This window comes from Sceloporus occidentalis, unplaced genomic scaffold, assembly GCF_023333645.1.
Source record: "Sceloporus occidentalis isolate IW3139 unplaced genomic scaffold, rSceOcc1.0.p SCAF_7, whole genome shotgun sequence".
NCBI classification, from domain to species: domain Eukaryota; kingdom Metazoa; phylum Chordata; class Lepidosauria; order Squamata; family Phrynosomatidae; genus Sceloporus; species Sceloporus occidentalis.
The window spans coordinates 64,492,519-64,517,929 of NW_028316987.1; the positions used below are offsets into that span (position 1 = coordinate 64,492,519).

Here is a 25,411-nt window from a genome sequence, read left to right on the forward strand (position 1 = left end):
AGGCTGCATCTACACTGCAGAATAAACACAGTATGACACCACTTGTACTGCCATGGTTCAATTCTATTGAATTCTGGGATTTGTAGTTTTGTGAGATATTAAGCCTTCACTTTTCCTAATCCTAAACGTTTTTGTACAGGCCTGTGCGTTTCCCAAATAACCTACTGTAATTACAATTTTGAGAAGCAAAAATTTGAAGTGGATATCACATGAAAACTGTTGACTGCAGCACTTTTGGGGTCATTAATATACATTAGTACTCTATATAGCCCAACACAATGCAAGGTTCCATGGGCTTAATTGTGACTAATTCATATACTCAGTTTGACCCATACCTCATACTGCATTTGACCTACTATTCTAAAAGATGAAATTAGAAGACAACGCTCCAATTCACCAAACTTGCAGCATTTTTTTATTAGCCTATGAAGTGTATATACATAATGGCCAGTGTGGTATAGTGGTTTCAAATGTTGGAATAGGACTCTGAGAGACCACAAATCCTCACTCAGCCATGGAAACCCATTGGGTAAGGCACACTCTCTCAGCCTCAGAGGATGGCAATGGCAAACTCCCTCTGAACAAATCTTGCCTAAAAAACACCCCCCCCCCCAACCAAATCCATCACCCTTCACTTTAGGGTTACCATAAGTCAGAAATTATGATATATATTACACCTCTACAGTCACTTTTCTACCTGTGGTTCAAGTCAACATGATGTGAGGGTAGTGGTGGTATGATAAAATACAGTATGAATAATTACATTAAACATACCAACATAATTTAGTGATCAAGAGCTATGGTCTCAGCACTCCCCATACAAGTATGTAAGATGCTTCATTCCCCAGAGGTCCTCAGCAAAACACACAGCTGTAAGGAAGTAGAATGGGCTGGCAAGTTCTTATGGGTGGCCTTATCGTCTTGAGTGTGAGGGTATTTTAGGGTTGATGGAAGAAGATGACCATTGTTCCTTGATAATTTCTGCATATTTCTGGTTGTGCACGTGATCATTCAACTTATAGCTCAAAATCTGGTTTTCTGAATAGTCTTGTGGGTCATCAGATATTGCTTTTTAAAAAAGGCATCTTTTATGTCTAAAATGGGAGCCCTGGTGGCATAGTGATTATTGCCCCATTATTTTCTATGGGGGTGACCATACGCTATTTTCCTCATGCGATGGGGTCTGGAACAGATCCCCCGTGCATGGGAAGGGCGGACTGTATAAAATGATTTTAAAAATTTGACAACATTTGGACTTCACCTTTACAGGAAAACTGTTTAAGACACAGCACTTGTAGAACATCCCACATTAGATGCACATCTTGTGGATGAACAGGAGGAATAGCATTGTATGTCAGGGATGTTTACACCAGTGAAGAGATCCAGGACTTATATTCTGGAAGCCAAGTGGAAAGCATCTGGATAAAAATGAAAGAGGAGTGAAACAACAGGGATGTTATTGTGGGAGTCTACTACAGACCCCCAAGTCAGAACTGGATGATGCCTTTCTAGAACTGATGACCACACACTCAGAAAGGAGAGATGTAGTAGCGACAGTGAACTTATCCTGTAAGTCAAATTCAGCCAAAACCTCAAGGTCTAGCAAATTCCTCACTTGCCTGGAAGATAATTTCATTGTCCAAAAGGTGGAAGAGGCAACAAGGGGGTCAGCTATTTTAGATTTGATCCTAACCTAGAGGGATGACCTGGTTAATGGGGTGCAAATGGTGGAATACTTAAGTGGGAGTGATCATGTTCTCCTGGAATTTGTTATACAGTGAAAAGGAGAAGCCAGGCATAGTCAGACATGCATTCTAGATTTTAGTTAATCTGATTTCAGTAAACTTAAGGAAATACCTGTGGTCAGGAATACTAAAAGAAAAGGGAGTTCAGGATGGATGGGAGTTTCTCAAAAGGGAGATACTGAAGGCACAATTTCAAACAGTTCCAGTCAGAAGGAAAAATGGGAGATGTCTCAAGAAACCAGGATGGATGACTAAAGAACTTTCAATGGAGCTAAGTTGTAAATGGGGAATGTATAAGAAATGGAAAAAGGGAGAAATCAACAAAGAAGAATTCAAACAAATAGCGAGCACGTGTATGGGTAAAGTCAGAAAAGATAAAGCACAGAATGAGTTCAGGGTTGCTAGAGAGGTTAAGAATAAAAAAAAGGACTTTTTTGCGTATGTTCACAGAAAAAGAAGGAGGAGGATATGGTAGGGCCACTATGTGGAGAAGATGGCGAAATGCTAACAGGGGACAAAGAAAAGGCAGAATTATTCAACACCTTTTTTCCCATCAGTTTTCTCACAAAAGGAAAAGAGTGCTCAACGTGAGGAAAATGGAGCAGAGGACACAACAGGGGAAATACAGCACAGAATAGGTAAAGAGGTAGTACAGGAACACCTTGTTAATCTAAATGAATTTAAGTTTCCCAGATCAGATGAACTACATCCAAGGGTATTAAAAGAGCTGGCAAATGTAATCCCAGAGCCAATGGCAATAATCTTTGAGAACTCCTGGAAAACATGAGAAGTCCTAGCAGACTGGAGGAGGGCAAATGTTGTCCCTATCTTCAAAAAGGGGGAAAACGAGGATCCCAACAATTATCGTCCAGCTAGTCTGACATCAATACCAGGAAATATTCTAGAGCAGATCATTAAACAGAGAGTCTGTGAACATTTAGAAGGGAATGCCATAATCACAAAAAGTCAACATGGGTTTCTGAAAAACAAGTCATACCAGACTAATCCAATCTCTTTTTTAAATATAAAATTAACACCTTGGTAGATGAAGGGAATGCTGTGGATACTGCATACCTTAATTTCAGTAAGGCCTTTTACAAGGTCTCCAATGACATTCTTGAAAACAAGCTAGTAAAATGTGGTTTAGACAATGGAACTGTTAAATGAATTTGTAATTGGTTGACTGGCTGAACCCAAAGGGCCTTGTTTAAATGTTTGAAGGGATGTCATATTGAGGAGAGAGCAAGCTTGTTTTCTGGTGTTCCAGAGAATAGGACCTGGAACAATGGATGCAAGCTACAGGAAAAGAGATTTCATCTCAATATTAGGAGGAACTTCCTGACAGTAAGAGCTGTTCAACAGTGGAACACACTCCCGCAAAGTGTGGTGGAGTCTCCTTCTTTGGAGGTCTTTAAACAAAGGCTGTGTGGCCATCTGTCAGGGGTCCTTTGATTGTGAGTTCCTGCATGGCTGGGAGTTGGACTGGATGGCCCTCTTCCAACTCTATGATTCTATTACTTTTACCTGGGCTGCCAGGATCCCTATACAACACTTTAACCACTAAAGGTAAAGGTTTCCCCTTGACATAAATGTCTAGTCGTAACCGACTGTAAGGGGAAGCACTCATCTCCGTTACTAAGCTGAAGGGCCAGCGTTGTTCGAGGACTGCTCTGGTGGTCATGAGGCCCGTATGACGGCACCGAACACTGTTACCTTCTCGCCAAAGTGGTACCTATTTATCTACTTGCATTTGCTTTTGAACTGCTAGGTTGGCAGACGTGGCACTAGTGACAGGAGCTCACCCCATTATGTGGCACTTGGGCCTTGAACTGCCAACCTTCTGATCTTCCGAATGTCAGAACTGGCATCTTAACCACTAAGCCACCACATCCCAGTATACTACACTAGTAAAACAATTAAATGTGCCACAACAAGGAATTTGTGAAACAATCCATGCAATACATAAATTGCATTTGTGAGCACTAGAAAACATGGAAATTCTTTCATATTTATTTATTTTTAGCATCAGCAACAAACACAAAATAACATTTGTGTTCTAGATTTGTTCTTTGTGCATTTGTAGTTCTACAAGCACAGTTACACACAGTCTAGTGGGGCGAGGGGCTAGCACTTTGTGTCCAATACAAAGCTAGAGAGAGGATAATAATATTAACAGAGTGACCCAATGCAACAGAACTGCAGGCTTTCCACTGGCCTGTGTTTATCTACCATATCTACAGGGATGCACTGTACCACAAGCTTTCAAAGCAACTATTTGGTGTGCTGCAGTGAAGAATTAGCAAGGGCAGACTCTCTGCTGGTGGCTAATAAGTCTATTTATAAAAAGGTTCAATCCTGACAAATTCACACTAATCATTTTAATCTCTTCCCCCCACTTGGTTTAGTTTGAAGAATGTTGCTACAGTTCTTTCCTGTTGAGTTTGATTGGCCACCAGTTGAAAGGTTTGATTTTGCTTTCTGTTGATAGGCATATATTCTTAGTCTGATGTCTGAAGTAGCAATCCAGTCCACACTATCAAAACAGACACTGATATCAGGTGAGGACAATGGTACACATGCAACATCAAGTGAGCTCCTTGTAAATCTTTGGCTGGGCATTAGGAGTCTCCTGAGTTTGGGCATTTTATCTATAAATCCACTTTGGTGGATGCAGGCAGAATGAGCAAATAGTTTTGATTAATACCTTCTGCTGTTCTCCTGCCCTTGAATAACAGGTGGACTGAGATAATTTTTTCTGGCCAGGAGCTAGTAATCACTGTAAATGTTCCCACTGATTACACATCAAATATAATCAAATACTCTCTGTATCCAAGGATTCGTTATCTATAGATTCAACCATACATGGTTTGAAAATATTTTTTTAAAGGAAGTGTTCCAAAAAGTAGACCTTAATTTTGTCATTATATATAACAGATTCCATTTTACTCCCATTTTACTAACGATACTTGAGCATCCATGGATTTTGGTATCCATGGGAGGGGGAGTTCCTGCATCCAAACCCCCATGGACACTAAGGGCCCACTCTACATGGTAGATATACACAATAAAATTGTGGCCTTTTTTGCAAATTGGATTTGCTATGCTATCCCATTTGAAGGCACTCAGGGTTGCATTTCAGAGAAAAGTGTAGGAAAGGGAGACTTGTAGAGGGCTTTTTCCTGACTCCACAATGCTTCTGTGAAGGGGACGGGCAACAAGTTCAATGCAATAAGTTACAGCACTGATGGGCTATGGTACTAAACACGCTTCTGTAAAGCCTATTAGCAGGATCCCTCACCCACAGGTCCACCTGGAGATTTGCTACATATAAACAAATACAAACTGTACTCTGTGCCTGATACCAGTACCAGTAGCTACAAAGTGAAGCAAACTATTACTTTTACTAGCAAATCAAGAAAAGGTACACACAAACACAAATTGGTTATTACAGGATGGGAAAGCCATATTTAGCCAGCTCACCTTTCCTGCACATCTCTGGATCCTATCCTGAAAATTAGCAACTTTATAGAAGCAAAGTATTTTTGTTAAAATCAAGAAGGCAAAGTTATAGAAATAGCTATGTTCAGTTTTCATGTACTATAAAAAAAAATCTCACTTTCCCCCCAGTATTGTTGGGATGAGAAAGCTTGTCAGACCTCTGTGGTACGTATCACCCCTTCTATAAAAGTGACACTATTACTAGCAAAGAGAATGCTGCCCTCGTGCCCTGAAGCAAAGTCACTGTCATTATTTGACAGCCAGGGTAATATGGGAATATGTTACACTGGTGGGGAAATAACTTGACAAGAATACAGGAGAGTTACATAGCACATTATGAGTGAAAAGTCAGTAGCATATATTAGAGGCATATTTTAATTGTGTTTACTGCACCTTCATATAAAAATTACCCTCATCAGAAAAACTGCATTATCTGTAAATATCTATGCTCAAAAAACAATCATTAATATAAAAGATCTGAACATAGATTATATAAGGGCTGCTATTACTACTAAAGAACACAATCACCCTTATGGAACAGCTCACCAGTAAAGCATTCTCTGATAATAATTAATATTTACTCATGTTTTCTTCAATTATCAAAAGACAATACAGGTTAAGTCTCCTTTATCCAAAATGCCTGGGACCAGAGGTGTTTTGGATTTCAGTTTTTTGGGGATTTTGGATTTGTATACATGTATATAATGAGATATCTTGGCAATGGAACCCAATTAATTTTGCTTCATATACACCTTATAAACATAATCTAATTTTCTATAGTATTTTTAATAATTTTGTCCATGAAACAAAGTTTGTGTACATCGAACCATCAGAAATCAAAGGTATTACTATAGGCTAGGGTTGTCGTATTCCACTTCTTAAAATCCAGGCATCTAATTTGCATATCATGAAAATATTCTAATTATGCAAGCCATTCTAATTTACATTCTAATTATGAAAATTCAGCACATTAATGGTTGCATTTCCCCCCCTTACATTATGTTTAACCTTCGTACTATTTTACAAATTAAGAGTGGATCTGACAGAAATAGTACATACCAATGTTTAAAGTGCAGGATTTGGAATGGAGACCCAAATCCCTAAGACAGACCTATCATAGGTTTTCTTGATAAAATTTCTTCAGAGGGGACTTGCCACTACCTTCCTCTGAGGCTAGTCCCAATTAATGTTGCTTCTGTTTAGGATTGTGGTGTATTTATTCATTTGTTCATTCTGGAGGGAGGCTGACAGTGTGAAAAACCAGATGACAGACTAGATCTTGAAGCAACCCCCCCCCCCCCCCATTCTTGTCTCTATTCACCTCTCCTTAAGGCTTAAGTATTTTCAGGATTGCCTCCCCCTGCCAATTTTTAGTCTCTCACCAACTCGACTCCCCATCCCTGGTTGCTTATTCCTCCTTCAAAATTGAAATCACCATCCTGTAAGTTATGCCATCTGAATTGGAGACAAAGACAACACAATATATTTGCTTATACTGTGCAGAGATGAGGATGTTTTTATTTTTAAACACTCCCCCCCCCCCACTTGAAGATGAAAGAGAGTCCAACAGGAGAGGGGTAGAGAACCTCACTGCCCATCCAAGATTTAAAGTCAAGATTGCTGGAGGCTATTCCTACTCCCTCCCTAGCTCCTGTTTCCTCTCTGGTGTTATCATGCTATCATCACCTGTCTTTGATTTTCACCGTGTTGCTCTCTTCAGAGAAAAAAATAAAAGGGGAGGGGAGTTTCTCAGTCTCTACCAAAATGCAGCCTAGAACAAAGTAGGAATCCAGGATTTGTGGCTTTTTTAGACCAGGCCTGGCAGTAGGTAGGGGCCAAAATTAAAATAGGCCAAACTTCTTAGGGCCGCAGATAGGTTTTATTAAATAAATAAAACCTCTCTGCAGGAGAAAGCCAAGCGTTGGAGGAGCCTTGTCTGTTCTTCCCTGCTACCCAAACTTCTCCTCAGAAGAAGACCAAGTGATGGAGGAGCCTTGACAGTAAGTATTTGTCCTTCTTCCTCATCCACCACCTGGCCTTCCCAGGAGAAGGCCAGGCAGAGAAGGAGCTTTTCAGGGTGAGTACTTGCCTGCCTTCCTCCACCCAGCCTTCTCCTTGGGACAAAGCTGAGCAGCGGAGCCGCCTTGTGGAGCAGTGTTCACCCATCCTCATCCCAGGCAGCAGAGGAGTCTTGAGAGGCAAGCATTTGCATTTGCCCATATTACCCCTCCACTGCCTGGCCTTCTCCTTGTGGACCACCCAAAATCCTTTGGCAGGCTGTATGAGGCCCACGGGCTGTATGTTGTTTGGGTCTGTTTTAGACAGACCCTCCAGTCTGTGATTTTCCCAGCACATATGGCAAGCCTGATATGGGCCTAAACAGACAGGTAGAATACCATAGGCCAACCTTGTGGTATCCTGCCAGTGGTTCTGACCCAGATCAGTCCATGGGGTGGCATGATAATGGATGGGTGGTCACAAACAAACCCGCCTGCTGTCACACCATGGATCTGCCACCATGCACCCCTTACCTGCTGCTGTCAGCACATCCACTCTGAAGGCCACCACTGCAGCCCGTAAAGGCAGAAATGGGGCACCTAGCTACATTCACATGGACAGGCACCCTTTCCAACATCATTGGCTGTGGTGGGGGCCTTCGCAGCAGATGTCATGGTGGCAGCAGGTAATAGGAATAGCAATAGCAAGTACATTTTGTATACTGCTTCTCAGTGCACCCAAGCACTCCCTAAGCGGTTTATAATGTGTAAGCTAATTGCCCCCAACAAGCTGGGTACTCATTTTAGCGACCCACAGTAAGGGGCACATGGGCCCATGTGGTCTGCCATCTGCCATGATGGAATTTCCAGGAAACTGTGACATAAATAACTGGTCATCTTCCCTGGCTTTAAGGGACCTTTGGGTCTGGGGCTGCCACATTAGCATCCATATTTGTCAATCCCAGCCTGGGGCTAATGGCCTTCATCTTTTGTAGAGGATGACACCAGGCTGGGGAGAACACAGGCCTTTTGGCCCAGGCATACAGCCCCTATCGCGGCCACCCATGAAAAAAGTTTTGCCTTTTGTAGTATTTCAGATTTTGGAATGCCATATAAAGAAGACTCAACCTGTATATACCTCTATTCAAAAAAAGTTTATTTTAAGAAAACAATAAAGCAAAATAAATATATGTATTATTTATTTAATAACAATTTTAATTCTAATACATACAATAATATCCATTCTTCCTACATTATATATTTTTTAAAGATAATCTATCCCTCCCTTCCTCAAATAATGGAATCATGCATCTTATTCCTGTCAATCACCATAAATATAAATTGTCTTCCAAGTAATTATATGTTACATTCCCTTTATTAATATAAATAATAAATGGCTTCCATATAATCTAAACTGCATCTTCCTTTTAGTCTCCTCTTGCTACTCTTACTTTGTATGTTATTTTTTCTGAAAGAACTATGGACCATATCCTATTTAGTAACTTCTACATGGATAGATTTTCAAATGCTTTCCATGTTTTAGCTAGTTCTAGTCTTGCAGCACTTAACATGAGTGCTGTAAAGTCCTTATTTGGCAAGTTTTCAGTTTTTCTTTAAAACAGAGAGGTTAACAATAGTGCCTCATTGAAGTAGAGTTTCTGACCCAACATTTGACTTATTCATTCTAATACATCCTCCCAGAATCCACATATTTTTGGACATGTTAGCAACATATGATTCCAATCACTTATTTTGCCACATCTTACAGTCCAAAAAATGTTAGATACTGTATTATTGAAGCAATGTATTGTTAGTATTGCTTAAATTATATTAAAATATGTCAAGCACTAAGAAGGCAATGCCATTTGTGTTGGAAAATCTAAACAGAAACATGTGGAAAATAAAATTCCATGTTGGAAATGAACAGGAGATATTGGAAACTTCAGGTTGCAATGCATCTATAAATAAAAGTGTTATGGTTGAGTTTCTTCATCACACTAGTCCCAGTTGATCTCTTCCGCTACACTAAGTCTGTGTATGTATAAATAGGTATACAATGAGGCCGCAATTCAGAGACATTATGAGTGGCAGAAGCTTGCCTGTATGGCATTGTTCTCACTTTCTCACAAAGACATGTAGGAATGGAAACTAGGAATCTTGTTCAGCAGTGACCAGTAATCTGATGCAATGCTGGATACTGTGTTCCCTCCCCACTCCCACCACTTGGCTTTTATACACCAATAACAACTGTGTGCTCATAAGTCAAGTCTTTGCAAAACTCATATTATTCAGAGGACATTAAAACTTACACCATGTATAACTGTTTGAAAAGGCTGATTTTTTTTTAAAAAAGATGACTATGATATGACAAAATAGCATTCATATAAAGCAAAGTGGTATACAGCATGCCACATTCAGATGCACAAAACAGTATAAGATGATTTCAAAGTAAGTAAAATACTTCCTTAAAATGGCTGATGTAACTAAACAGAACCACAAGGAGTCCTCATAAGACAATTTTTCTGATCCTATTTGCTCATTCAAATACCATTAAACTGACCCATGCTGAAAACAATGCAGCCTAATCAATCTAAGATTTTGTCTTATCAGAGCTCTGCTTTTTTCAAGTAATAATCCAATTGGCAAGAAGTCCTCAGTGACTAACAGACCATTTTCATTCATGTTACAGAAAAGCCATTTTAATTTAGAGGGCTGCTTGGAATTTTATATCTACAGTAATTCTCACAAAGACATAAGGCTCACTTAAGTGCTTTTAAAAAGATTTAGGATGCCCAGGCCATCATGGATGGTAACATTTAATTATTCTGTGCCAAAACTGTATTCTAAGGAATGGTCTAACTAATAACTTATTTTGTAGCACATAGGTTACTTTTCAATTTGTAAAGAAAAACTGCACCTGAAAACCATGTTCTGCCTTTTGCTTTTTTCCTCTAAAATGTGCTACTGAATTAAATAAATGTACAAAATAATTCATTTAGCATACTGTGAAGGGTCTTTTTCAGCATATTGACCACACATGTATTAAAGCATCTCATGCAGTCAGTAATAAAAAATGATACACAACACGTTTTAATTTAAATTTCTAATATCTCATTAAAAGCCTTTATAGATTAGAAAAAAAAACAATACAAGTAAATTAAAATATATAGAATATAGTCTTTCTATAATAAAAACACTTAGCAGTATCATCAGATTCCAAGTATATTCCACAAACATATTTAGTATATTAGCACTCATGACTAAACTTTAAAAACTGTAAAACATCTTGCAGTGACAGATCAGAATACAATAACCTTTTAAAATTATTTTGAGCTAATAAAAGTACTAGAAGAAAAATAGTTCAGGAATATCAAACTAGAGATTAAACAAACAGTAAACTGTGTGAGTTCCCACTAATAAGATATAACAGAATAGTGGCAACTAAATATAATAGTGTTCACACAGAAATGCAAAAGGAACTATTAAGAAATGTTTACTAAAAGATTTCCCTTGTCTGAATTTTCTATAATTTATTCACTTACTTTTGAAGATGTAGAATCACACTCTTGACAAATCCACCCATAGCCAGTTTGTTTGGGAGATTTTTTCAAAGGAGGGTCCAAACATCCAAAATGATAGCAAAGCCTGCATTCATCACACCTGCATTAGAAACACATTTTTTTAAAAATAATAATAACATCAAAACTTTCAGAATAAAACAGAAATATCAAGACAACTAGAAGATGAAAACTCCAGAAAGTTTTTGAACAAGAGTTATGTTATTTTATGGACATTTGATTACGTAGAAGATAAGCTCACACATGTGGAAGAGCATCATGTACACACCATGGTCCCTGAGTCCCCAGCAGTGCTATACATTAGTACAAGTTTGACAACACTTAAGAGATCTGAACACTGAGGCAAATCAAGATGGGGAAAAATTAATAAAGAATAAAACCCTAATCATGTGAAGACTGTATGACGCTAAACTCAGTGAGCAAAATAGAATCCTGCAGGTACCAGGTGACTCTGAATATCAGATGATAGGAAACAAGAGTAAGACATGGCCTGATGTGGCCCTGCCACAGGTATCTGTCTGAATGGAATGTTTTTTCCCTCCAGTCCTCATGGGTAAGAAAGAGGAACTGCCCCTTACTTTGAAGACTAAACTTTAAAAATTGTAAATTTTACTGAACGTTAAAAGGGGAAACTACTGATGGTGATAGGCCTACTCTGCAAGTGTATGAGTTTTCCTCCTTTGTTAAATTTGGTGATTTTTATTTGAATAGCATATTCTATACAACTGTAGTAATGCTGAATGTATCATGTTTAATGATACCAAGGAATGCCCTTTGTAACATTACCAGGAATCAAGAATGGAATATGTTATCTGAAACAGCAAAACACAAAAGGTTGTGTCAAATTTAGACAAGTTGTCAAAGGGAATCCCCCCCTAAACCCATATCCATACTAAATCCAAAAAGTCACCCAAGGGGATCTCACATATGTCTAATATAATATCTAAAGCTCAAGGAAAACAATTTCCCAGTTGTGATTTTTCCCAATTCTAAAACAGAGGGAGGAAAAGAAGAATTTAAACTCACATACTGGTAGACATATAGTTACACAGTACAAAATACATCAGAGAAACTCAACCCCACTCCCTAGAAGTGAACATTGTTGGGGAGGAACTCATATTCCTATGTAAATACTTATATTTACAATATTAACCTTTACACTTGGCACTCTAAATCCACAAATTCTGCATCCATGGATTCAATCAACCATGGCTCAAAAGATATTCAGGAAAAAAATTCCAAAAAGCAAACCTTGCTGTTTACTATTTTATATAAGGAATGGCACTCGAACATCCATGGAGCCAAACCTCAATGGATACCGAGGGGCCACTGTACTAAGCTTAATAAAAGGTAAAACTATGGTCAAAAGATGAAATGAAAATATTTTGAATACATATACATATTTATACTTTTCATGAAATTCATATTTCTGCTTTACTATGTTAGTTTAGCTGTCTTTGACTTGACAGACCCTAGAGATCCAATGAATGCGAGACCTCCAAATTACTGTGTCCTCAGCAGTCTTGCTCAGGTCCTGCAGACTAATAGCTGTGTCTTCCCTGATTGAGTCTACCCAGTGTGGTCTTCTTTTTCTTCCTACTGCCCTCCACCTTACCAAGCATTATTCTCTTTTCAAGTGAATTCTGACTTCTCTTTATATGGCCAAAGTGCAAGAGCCTCAGTCTAGTCATACTAGCTTCTAAGGAGAATTCTGGCTTGATTTGCTCTAGGACCCAATTATTTGTATTTTTAGCAGTTCATGGGATCTGGAGAACTCTTCTCCAACACATCTCAAATGAGTTGATTTTTCCCTCTATTAGCTTTTACTGTCCAGCTTTCATACCCACACATAGAGATGGGTAATACAATGGTTTGTACAATGCTAATTTTAGTATTCAGTGATATATCTTGAATACAAAAAATTCAGAATCCTGTCCAGTTCCTTCATAGTTGCCCGTCCAAGTCCTAATTTTCTGATTTCATGACAGCAGTCTCCACTGATTAATGATTGAGCCAAGGTATTAAAAATCTTTAAATCTTTAAAGTTATCTAAATCCTCTGTGGTGGTTACTAGTTTAAATGTTCAACTGTAGACCTGCCCTTGCACTTTCTTCTTTGACTTTTTAAAATAAGTGTTCCAAGTCTTTGATACAGTCGGCCCTTCTTATACACGGATTTCTTATACACGGATTTAAGCATACACAGTTTGGAAATATTAAAAAAACCCTATAAATTTCAAATATCAAACCTTGATTTTCCATTTTTTATAAGGAACACCATTTTGCTATGTCATTATATTTAATGGGACTTGACCATACACGGGTTTTGTTATCCATGGGGGATCTTGGAACCAAACTCCAGCATATAACTTCTTTTTGTAATATTGTATCATCTTAGATTATTGATGTTCCTTCTTCTAATTTCCACTCCTCGTTATTCTGAATCTAATCATGCTTTAGGTATGATGTTTTTGACACAAAATTTTTTGCTACAAGCTAGTACACTAATACAGTACATATTCAAAACTTAGCAGCATATATCATAATATTTCAATGATACACACACACACACACACAGGAACAGCAGTAACAGAATACAGTTTTGAAAAAATTAGAATGCTTCTAGCTTAATGTTAAGTCTCTGAATAAATTCTGGATCCCGATTCTCAGGAAATTTATTATATATTTCAGGTTGATATTTTTGTAAAGGGAGATGAATGGGGCATTGCTTTTCAGCATTTTAAACAGTTTATTTCCTCAATGTATCTGTAGATTTCCCAATGTCATGCTCATCACTTATATTGTGCAGAACATGGAGACATAAGGCACAAGAAGCATAAAGAATTAAGAGACTGGAGACAGTCGATAAGATTAGGGACTTCCAATGAGGTATATTAAGACTGCACAATAATAAAATTATTACCCAGGATATGACACGCACACACACACACACACACACACACACACACACACACTCCTGTTATCCCAATATTATTTTTGAGGCACTAATAAAAACTTTACCAGGCTAAAATAACAGCCCTATTATATTATTCTCACCCGGGAGGAAGCACCAGACCATGCTCTAATAAACCATGTTTTCTGATGGAGAACACACACTGAGTCTACATGTTCCTTCTTCTCCTGCTCTTCCATGCCCTAATGCAAAACTTCCAAGGTTTGTTGAATCAGTTGAAAAAGGGATTAGTTAGTCCATGATTATTATGTTTTTTCCCCTCAGAATAATAAACCATGGTTTATTAGGCCAAGATCAATATGGCTGAAGTGGGCTTTAAACACTACCGTCCATTTTCAGACTGTTACTAAGACATACTGGATAATAAGCAATGATGTGAAAATAGTAAGAAATGACTACATTATGCATTAACTACTTAAGTGTCTAATCATTTTGAAAACATAATCCCAATTCAGATTTTATGGTCTGTAGTAGCAGAAATCAGCACATTAGGATTTCCATGCATTGTTTGAATAAATGATCTGCAATATCTATCAGCTGTTAGTAGAGGAGATCAATAGAAGTTTTGGGATTTACTGTTCTACCTCCCAAGATAGCTACAAAAACAGAGGCTACAGCTTGTTTTAAACTTCAGGTATGGATGTGTGACACTGATTGGGGTAATTTGGGGTGCATTTTATCAATTTCAATACTGACCCTTTCCTACATAATTTGAAACTGATTAAACATAGAACCAATCAAGGTGTGTGTGTGTGTGTGTGTGTGTCTATGCATGCAACTGTTGAGGTTATATTAGGAAGGATCATGCTATTGAGGCAGATATAAGGTGCCTAATTCATACACGACACATGATGCATGGCTGAGAATTATCCTAAACTTTCCCAAGTCTCTTAAATGCCTGGACCAGACCTCTTGGCAGATGCAAATGCCTCTGTGACTGATTGTAATGCCAGCAGCATAACATACATGCTTCTTTTGCTGTGCTGGTTTAGCAATTGGCATGCCACAATGAAAACATACTTGTTAATGTCCCAAGTGCTAAGATCAAGAGGCATGGTTTAAGCCCTCTATTGTCCTGTCACTATAAATTAAATTCGTACATAACTAAAAGGTTAACTCCAAAAGTTAAAATAACATATTTAGTTGATTGGCAATTAAGGCCTTAATATACTATAGTGTTGTAAGCCAAAATTAAATCGGTTTTGTCCTCCAGCCTGGGCAAATCAACTAGTATTTAAATTACTAAAGAATAAAAGTATGATAGGTATATGGACAGAGAAATGGTTGGGACCCCTCTGCCATTTGTCACAGTGAGTATGAGAGGTTAAATAATAAAGTCTAAAAATTAGCAGCTAACAGAAAATATGTTTCAAAAACAAAAATAGAGAATTGAGGTCAAGTACCTTAGCACAGCAAGAGATGTTGATTAGATACTTCCATACCTGAAACACGTCTGTTTTGTTCTTTAATAAAGTGATCTCCATCTGCTCATGCCCTTGGAAATCTTTCAGCAGTTCAGCCTGCTGTGTTCAACCCCGCACATAACTCTGCACTTTCCTGTTCATAATTAGGTAATTATGTTCTAATCAATACTGTAAATCCTGATTTTACAATGTAAATAAGATAAATGAGATAATGGCTGGGGGGGTCAATCTCATTCTATTTACGAAACCTTGCACGCACGTCCAACTTCATTACACTGCGCCTACTTGCACAAGAGGGAGTCTTATCAGCTGGTCTGCAGAAGTCTTAGAACAGACACTGGGGGAATGGGGGAGGAGAAAGACCTGTGTTTATCTAAATGAAGAGGTAAAGAAAAATGTGTGCATAGTTTGCATATTTGTAAGTCACCGTAATGATTTGAAAAAACTCCAAAGAATAAAATGTATGTCTTTTCTATTCATAACTCAACTACAATCATGTTTGGTTGTAAAAAGTACCACCTAAAATTCAGGTTATATTTAAAGGTAACTTCACCAATTTTGTTCCTAAAGGTCAGAAAACCTCTCCCACCTAAGTATGTGCTACTGAACAGTATTCACATTACCCATGAAAGTGCAATTTTAACAATGTACAAATATATTTTGTTTACAAGCTGAAGTGCTACATAAATGTTACAATAACCTTGCAAAGTGTCACACCATAAAACAGCAAAAGACTTGGCATCTGAAAGAAGAAAAATTCCATTGGTCAGTTTAGGATTTTACACTATCGTAAGGTACATGGGCAAGGCCACAATTAAAATGAAGTAACAAGAAGCAGATAAAGGAACAGAAGGAGTACAGTTTCACACTACCATTTTCATTCTATAGAAGAGTTAAAAACACACGTAAGGTTTAGTGCAATGATAGAAGCAGATTGTTTTTTAAAAAAATAATGCATGTCTAAAGCTGGCACTGATATAAATCTGTCAGATGTATGCCAGGTATCTTGCAAATAAAACTACTGTCCCTACCCACTATTCCAATTGCCTCCTCAAAAAATATTTGAAATATGGTCTCCTCCCAGAGTCTAGCCTGAATTAACACAATCTCAATATAATCTCAATTTAAGACAAGCTCCACGTCAAAAAAGTTTCAAGACGGGAGCGAACACCTTTCATACAGCAACTGATCCTTATAAAAATTGTCTATTGTTTTATTTGTTTTGATTGTTTAAAATCTCAAGTATTCATTACTTTTCATCAGGTGATTCGGCTGACTGAGAGGCAGTAAACAAATACTAGTATTACTACTAACTAGATGAACACAATACTTAAGCCAACAAGTGTTTCTATGCTTATTGCTTTTAGATCTAATGCATTATTTTCTGGAGTAGCACCTCTCCATTCTGCCATGGAACTTCACCATTTATTTATATTAAGCATTTTAAAAACTTATGCTGTCCCAGTAGCCCATTGTGAACCACAAAAAGTTCTAGTTATAAATACCAGTGAATATATGTCCGACTGCTACCATACCACATGTGAGCAATGCACTATTGCATCTCACCATAATTTAGTGCTGGTTATTTCAGAAATAAATGTTATACTATGCACCACCTAATTATGTCTAAGAGACATGTCAAAAATGTTAAGATAACTACATACTGGTTTTTAATTTTTGCATTTAATGTTTTATATTGTAATCTTTTGCAGAGTAATATTTATTACAGATTCTAGTACTACTAGTTTTAATCTGAAGTTGATCTAACTTTCTTGTTTGAATCAACAAATATACAGCATATTTAAAAATGTATTCAGCAATACCACCCATATAGTATTTGAAGCTGGAACAGAATTTAAATATTACACCACCCTCTGCTATGTTTGGCTGTGAGCAAAATATGGGATCATTTTAAGATCAGACATGGACCAAAGAGGTAACATTCACATAAATCTTGGAATGCGTACGTCTTCAAAATTTATCTTATAAGATCTAGTTAAGGTCAAGCAAGACAAAAGTTAGTCTTGAATGCATTATATACCTCATTATTTTGGAAGCAGATTTTGAAAACAGACAAAGAAATGTAAAGCATAAAAGTAAACATAAAACTTAAAAACTGAAGGAAAGCACTCTAATATGTCCCTCTAAAAATGAGAAATGTTACTGCTCATTAAACATTCTCCCAAAAGCTTAACGTCTTTTTTTTTAATGGTGAAGGGGAATTTATCCTCATAAAGGATACTGCTGCTATTTCTACTATTATGTTGATCATTAATATACATACAGAAATATATAAATATGTGTTCTAATCATTCTGAAAGACTAGAAGGCTTATTTTACAAAGTGGTTCTACTGTTTTCCATCCCCCCACAAATATAGCATTACACTTTCTGAAAACTGATATATATTTCCAGTTTACTAATATATTGTTGTTTACTGTATATACTCATGTGTAAGTCTAGAAATTTTAGTCAAAAATTGACCCCAAAAACTTGAGTCGACTTATCCACGGGTCAAGGTAGGCACTGCATTGTACATTAATTCTTATTAAAAAAGGAACCATTCCCTGGTGAAAGGCAAGAGCGTCACCTGTTCTGGAAACACTCATATCCACAAAACCTTTAATATGAGCCCAAACAGTTATGCTTCCTAGAATTTTGTAAGTTTTCTGGTACTGTCTTCCTTTGCATTGTTTGTTACATACCCCTAAGTTTTACTCTAGACTTATCCACAAGTCATATCAAAATCCATAATTTTGGCCGCCAAACCTGCCCTCAACTTATCGAAGGATTTTTTATCCATTGATTCATCCATGGCTTGATAATATTTTAAAAAAGTATAAATTCTAAATAGCAGACCTTGATTTTTCATTTTATATAAGGGACACCATTTTGCTCTGCCATTAGATTTAATGCAACTTGAGCATCCATGGTTTTTGTTATCCACTGGGGATCTTGGAACCAAACCCCAGGAGATAACAGGGTCCTACATGGGGTTGACTTATAGTCGAGTATATACAGTATTTCACACATTACACAATCCTTACTCTCCATGCATCTATAAATTATAATTTGAGATTATTCAGTCATTTTTTTTAAAAAAAATGTATTTTGTTTTTCCAAGAGTCTTGTCCTAAGATGGCTTAAAAATTATACACCATTAAGCGTAAACTATAAAGGAATAATATGCACAAAGCTATTCTGAAGCGACTATGCACATGAATACAGTGCAATACTATGAAGGTTTACATATACATATAGTTCTTTGAATTCAATGAGATTCCCATTTAGTTGTGTACATAATTAGGTTTTGAAAACACTGGTATTTTCAAGAAGATACTCATTTCTTTCTGTATTGTTATTTAATATGGAAAACTATTAAGGAATTTCTCAAACACAAAAATGTGATAGTACAAGGAATCTATTATTAGAGAACTGAAAACTGAAGCATGTATAAGTAAAAATAAGCAAGAATACTTATGTAAAATGCATAGTACATAGACTGTTGAATATAACTCTAATCCTGCTGCCTGTACACATAAATTAAGAATTCTGTATGAACAATAAATAATGAACTATTCTCCATTCATTTTATTCCCTTACAGGCATTCATCTGCTCCTTACTCTAAAAGTAAAATCTATTTCTTTATTTTAATTATTAACTGTCATCCCAAGAAACTGCTCAGGGCACCATACAATCAAGTACACATGTCCAATATAGTCCTAGCAACTCCATGTACTACTTGTAAAGGACATTTTGGTCAAAGCATACATATGTGTCTTTGTGTGTATGTGTTTAAAGAGAAAAAGTGTGGCAAATATTTAGTGATTACTAAGGATTTGTTTCTTAATAAATTTCTCCTATTAGGAATAGATGCTATTTAAACTATACTTAGGTATATTGTAAAAATAATAAGTGATTAAATTATTAATTTTGCTCATGTGGAGGACTTTAAGGGGAAATGAATTTAGTCTGCATACTCAGGGCAATCTATGGCAGCATTTGTATTAAATCCCAAATAAATTAATGTTGTATCTAATTTTATTTGTTGATTCTCATGTATGTATTTACATTGTGAATCCATCTTAATAGAATGAGTCTTGACAAAATGCTTATTTCAAACAGTATAACCAAGATCAAATTATATTTTATTGAACACATCCAGATAAGATACAGCCTGTAACCCCATCCATAACCAAGAGAATACACTAATTTATCATTTCCTATTATTTGATACATCCTCTTATTATTCTGTTTTCCATTTTATACTCTGGTTATAAAATCTCTTTTAACAGGTAATATATATACCTTGTTAATTGTACCCAAAAACCCAACACATTACCATATTCTGAGAAATTCCAATATCATGGCTGTGATCCAACAAAGTGATAAGTGCACATAAGAAAATCAATAGTGGCCTCTTCGATATTTCTTTGACTGCTGGGGAGCCAAGCCACCTTTTAGTTTAAAAATACAACTTGCCCTTTTACCAATGAGAGCAGGTACAATAAATACTATAAAGAAATTTTGTATTCTCCCCATGAGTTAGTATCTTTGTTGGATCGCAACATATATATTTCAACATTACAGATACAAATGCACATACAGCTTCTTTCAAAACAAGGACAAAATTAAGTATTTAATATACTTTGGATCCCAAGTGAATTATTTCGGGGGAAAATACAAATCTTACACTAAACAGAAAGTTAATGAGCACCTTTTATTGTTGTCAGATACCATGTAATTAGCTTTTCACTTCTCCCAAAATGAAACAGGGAATGCTACTGGGTTTGATGGAACATCACTACCCAGAACACACATACTTACACACTGAATCTAAAATGAAATGCTAATGTACTAATAAATAAATAAATAAATAAATAAATAAATAAATTTCATAATGAGAATGTTGAAATGTTTTACAGATATCTGAACACCACTGAACTTAATATTTATTTATTTATTTACAGAAAGCAAGCCTTTTACATATAGTTCCTCAACACATTATTTTATATAGGAATTTGCTTATTAAGAGGCACAGAAAACAGAGCAGCCAACAAATGACAAAGCATTGCTTTTCCCATTCAATAACATCACATAAAGTATTTAAGTCCCATAGGCTCCTGTCACTCTTCAGTGAGTCCAAGTACTGTACATCATCATTTGCCAAGGAATCGCAATGAGAGACAAAATTACTTAATAGAACAATTCAGACAAGACATTTATCCGGTATTTTCCAGCAATGCACATATCAAATGTGCCTGATTAGTGCAAAGGAAAAAAATCAAGTAAATTAACTGCCTTGTCAGTCCAAGTAACATACCAATTGGTTATATTCTACAGGACCTGGCAAACAAGTTTTTATCAAGACTAGGAACACGGGAAGGATAAATATACTGTTTTCCTTTAGTTTGGTCCTATTGAAAGTCTTATCCACAGCTTAAAATCATATTTATAAAAGTAGTTTCCAGGACTGCCTCCGAGGATGAGTTGTGGCAGAGTAGTGTCTCATGAAGAGTATCTACACAGTAAAGTGATAAGAAAAAGAAAGTAAATTAACATTTACCATTCTTAACAGTTCGACTGACTTATGAAACATTTCAACATCATAGCAGATTCAGACTGGAAAGAGACAATTTAAGATTAGTGTTACATTTCCAAATTCATTTGGAAGTAAGTCAGTGTTATGAATCATCCATTTTTGTCCTTATACCATGCTTGTAAAAAAAAGAGAGAAAATCAGCTATATAATTTTGAGCAGAGTAACCTTTTGGCAATATGATAGGTTTCTATTAATGAGAGACATGACTACAGTGGGCACTCCACATTTGCTGGGGTTAGAAACAAAAAGATTATTTTTTAACCTTAAATAATATCTCTCTAGGAACTTCTAGATCCTCCAGCACAACTCTATGGTCAACATCTGCTGGACATTAACCACAGAACTGTGCCGGAGGACCTACAAACGCTAGAGAAGTGTCTCTCTAGGAATCACTACATTCGCCAGTGAAACTTCTGGTGAAACTAGGCCACAGAGTCGTGGTAGAGGACCTAGAGATTCCTAAAGAGAACACATTAATCAAATTCAGAAATACTCAAATGCACAAGTCAAAGCTGCCAACGTGGGGGGCCAACTGTATATAAAGAGAAAAAACTTCCCTTTGAAAGAACTCTTAACTATATAGCATGATACTACTAACTATACCTGTAAATGTAGTGTTATGAAAGAGTTGTCATAATGTTGACAGGCTATCTAATTAGGTGAGGGCACATTGGCATTTATTCGGATACTAGTACTAGAAAATAATTTTTCAGTTTTCCTATCAAGAAAACAGTGCATGTTAACTATTCTTGCTATATGCTGTCAACTTGACAGCATACGGCGACCCTCTGAATGAGAGTTCTCCAAGAACCTAAGTCACTGACAACCCTGCTCAAGTCTTGCAAAATCAGAGCTGTAGCTTTCTTGCTGGAATCGATCTACATTTAATTAGGTCTTCCTCTTTTCCTATTGCATTCTACTTTTCTGAGCATTATTATTTTTTTAACCAACAACAGCAGCAATTTATTTTGGACACTGACCAGTACAAAAATAGAATACAACTATTAAAACAAGAAACAAAATCAATTTCTGCCATCTAACGTCAATCAGCACTAACCATCTGGAGACATATTTTACAAATAATGTAGCAAAATTTTGCTACTTTAAGTATAACAGTTTGATTCTGACTATCCAAAAGATAGCGTAAATAAAAAAAACATCAGTGTGTCCTGGAAATTTAGTTAAAAGAGGGTTAATCAGTTAGTGGCGAATGTCCTTATAAAATTGACAGTACAAAAGCACATGAGCTGTAGTTTCTATAGCACTAGTATCACAAGGACAGAGTTGGAATTCATAGGGGATTTCCCCCATTTTCCTTCCAGTACTGCTGTTGGGAGAACATTGAATCGAGCTAATGGTAAAGCTCTCCTAAATTTAGGCACTGTAACATAAGACTAAGACCAAGACTAAGATCCTCACCTTTTCAAAATATCCTCAACAGAGAAGTTGGATTTTGGGTGGGCAGCCTATTGAGCAGGTTAAGAACTTTAAATATTTGGGGATAGTTTTCTAAGCTTCAGGAAATAGAAATGCTCATTGAGATTATATCTCTTGGAATGCAGAATGAACTGTTACAGCCATTCAAAATTATTTATTTACTAAAGGAGCACAGTTCATTCCTGCTGCAATTAAACTCTTCATGGCCAAAGCTCGAGCTCAACTGTTATATGGGACTCAATTAGGGCCACTGAGTAATATGATCTCGCTTGAAAGAGTTCAAACAAAGTTTTTGAGGAGCATATTTCAGGTAGCCCAATGTTTACTAAATGCTGTACTTTGAAGGGAAGCAAGAGTCAGTAAAATTGAATCCAGTCTGTGGATAAACATCTTTACTTATTGGTTAAAGTTATAGAAAGTTACATGGCAGAATGTCCCAGTTAATTTTGGTAGAAAACTATAAATCTTCTTGGAAAACAGCTATCCGTAAGAACATGAACCTTTTTGGACTTTCTAGTGATACCATTCTAAAGTTAGGATTAGATCAAGCAAAATCAATCGCAAGGCAAAGGATTCTAGATATTGAAGGTGAGACAGAAGAAACTGCTGCCTTTTCCAATTATTCATTTGCAAACAATGTTGGCTTCTAATCCAGCTATGTATTTATGCTTGCTAACCATGAGTCAGATACGTATCTCACAATATGTCCAAAGTATGATGACAGTTTAGTTGTTTTGGCTTCTAGTGAACTGCTTGAATTGCTCAAGGACCCATTTATATATTTTTGGTAGTCCATGATATCCATAGCAATCTCCTCTAGCACATTTCAATTGAGTTGATACTCTTCTTGTCAGCTTTCTTGACTGTCCAGCTTTCATAATCATATATATATTGGAAATAGGTGTCATGGGTGATTCTGACTTTGGTATTTAAAGATATATCTTTGAAACTGACAATTTTATCTTGTTCCTTCACAGCTGCATTTTCAAGTCCTTCCAAGTCAATTAGTCTATTATTTAATTCCATTAAATTTCAGATTAATTCTAACTTTACCATTGTAAGGAAACATTGTAAGAAAGAGCTTTGATTGGATTTTTAATAAAAAACAACAAAAACATGACCTTGCATTATGAACCCTTATTACTATTATTTGCATTTGGTGCTTAAATATGGACAATCCTTAGAGGAAAGGAAGTAGTAATTTTTTTAACCTAGCAGGACTAAAATACCAACATGAAGAAATTGCTACTAGATATCATAACAGAGCAAAAGAAAACATGGTAGGTATTGCCACATGTTTCAATTAATAATAGCATGAAATAATTTTTATATGCAAATCAGTTGAATTCTTATGTCCATTCTGAAAATATATTTGAATGGACATACATCAGATTTTTTAATTACTACGAAATAAAGAGTTAAATATAATGCCTGGTTTTGTAGAGCAAATGTAGATTATGCAAAACAAGACTGCTCACAGTTTTATTTTTATGTCTGTATACTTTATCCCTGACTTGGATAACAACGAATTATAAACTGAAATTGCAAAACAGTAGCATAGAATTCAGATTTAGGTTGACTGGAAAATTAATGGAAAGTGAAAAGCATACTGGAAACTAGTTGAAGAGCCAAAGTGAAAATATAGAATAGTGAGATTGTTCACAACAGTGCTGACCACAATAGAACAATTTAAGGCATTATGTACTCCTCTTATGCCCATATTCTTATAATGATAATGTGAGCATAACTTCTATATATGTGTTCATTTTTTCTATATTGAGTGCTTGATTTATACTGTTCAAATACAAAAAAGATATCAAAATTATAGAATAAAATTTGCTTAAGCATGGCTCATGTTCTTTTAAGAATCTACTGTTTGAAAACTTTGTCACAACAAAGGCCCTTGTTGCTATTTATGGCAATTAACCATGACTTTTTTAAAAAAAGGAAGGTTTTAGAGATGTCCATCAACTAGGGATGGCTTTAAAATAAGTCTGCACAAATTTGTGGAGGATAACGTTATTGACAATGACTATATGGTAGCTGTAAGTTTTCATAGGCAGTAGGAATCTGAGAACCAGCTGCTAATGCTGAATCAATGAAATTACTATTCTTTAAGACAGGGTGCATGTGGACCAAGGGGTGTTAAATATTTTGCCTCCCCTTCTTTAAGGAGCCCTGGTGGCGCAGTGATTAAATGTTGATACTGCAGTGATTCACAGCCATAAAGTTGTGAGTTTGATCCCAGGCAGAGCTCCAGGGTCCATCAGCCTTGCATCCTTCCGAGGTCACTAAAACGAATAGCCAGCTTATTGGGGACAATTAGTTTACACATGGTAAACCGCTTAGGGAGTGCTTAAGTGCACTGATAAGTGGTATAGAAATGAACTTGCTACTGCTATTGCAGGGGGCAAGGGGGACAATGTTGCCATATTTTGCCCCCGTAGGCTGTTTAGGTCCAGGGAAGTCCTTTTCTCTATTGTTATAAACTGCAAGTTGACTTCTGAATCTTTTTCAGGAAGTGAATTGAGAAATTAATTTTCAGGTCACTTCCTATTGTAAAAAGGGCCTTTCATGGGCTTAAAATGACCAGGGGGAGGAGACTGGTGAAATTGCCCCCATATCCCCTAGAGGGTGTTTGGGAACATTTTAAGGGGGGAAATATTTTAGGCTTTGTAAGTGTGTGCCTCCAACTTCTTATGGGAGGACAGTCCCCTCAGTCCCTGACTGTTAGCTACCTGTGTTTTAATCAATCAAAGCACAAGATTATATGGAAGGAAAAATTCTGTCTAAACTCATATTTTAGACTATGAAATTAGCAACCCCACACTTCACTTAATGGAGGCAAAATGATTTATTCTAGACTTGTCTTGAGGGGAAGGAAACAGATTACTCTAAAATGTTAAAGGAGGAACGTCTTTACTCTTTATATTGGTATCTGACATCTCTAAGTACTGGACTCTTCAGATAATTAGAAAAAATGGTTTGATGTGCACATCTATGATTATCATACTGGGAAAAACGACTCAACTGTATTTATTACATTTTGCAAAACACAACACCAGAAGAACACCAACCGCATTCCCTTCACCATTAGTTAAGAATCATTTATTATTACTATACCCAAGTTGTACTACACTACAGTAGGCCCTTGGCA

At 36.5% G+C, this 25,411-nt stretch overlaps 1 protein-coding gene across 10 annotated transcripts in view; it reads right to left on the minus strand.

Moving 5' to 3' along the window:
- Positions 1 to 25,411, minus strand: part of PHF14 (PHD finger protein 14) — a 168,550-nt gene that overhangs the window by 54,552 nt on the left and 88,587 nt on the right. For 9 of the 10 annotated variants that reach the window (XM_089533164.1, XM_089533162.1, XM_089533155.1 and 6 more), the window contains one exon: positions 10,783 to 10,900. In XM_089533164.1, coding sequence (XP_089389290.1) covers positions 10,783 to 10,900 — 118 coding nt within the window. Of the gene's footprint in view, positions 1 to 10,782; positions 10,901 to 20,140; positions 20,737 to 25,411 lie in introns of those variants that run through there. The other variant, XM_089533160.1, reaches the window with a different exon arrangement.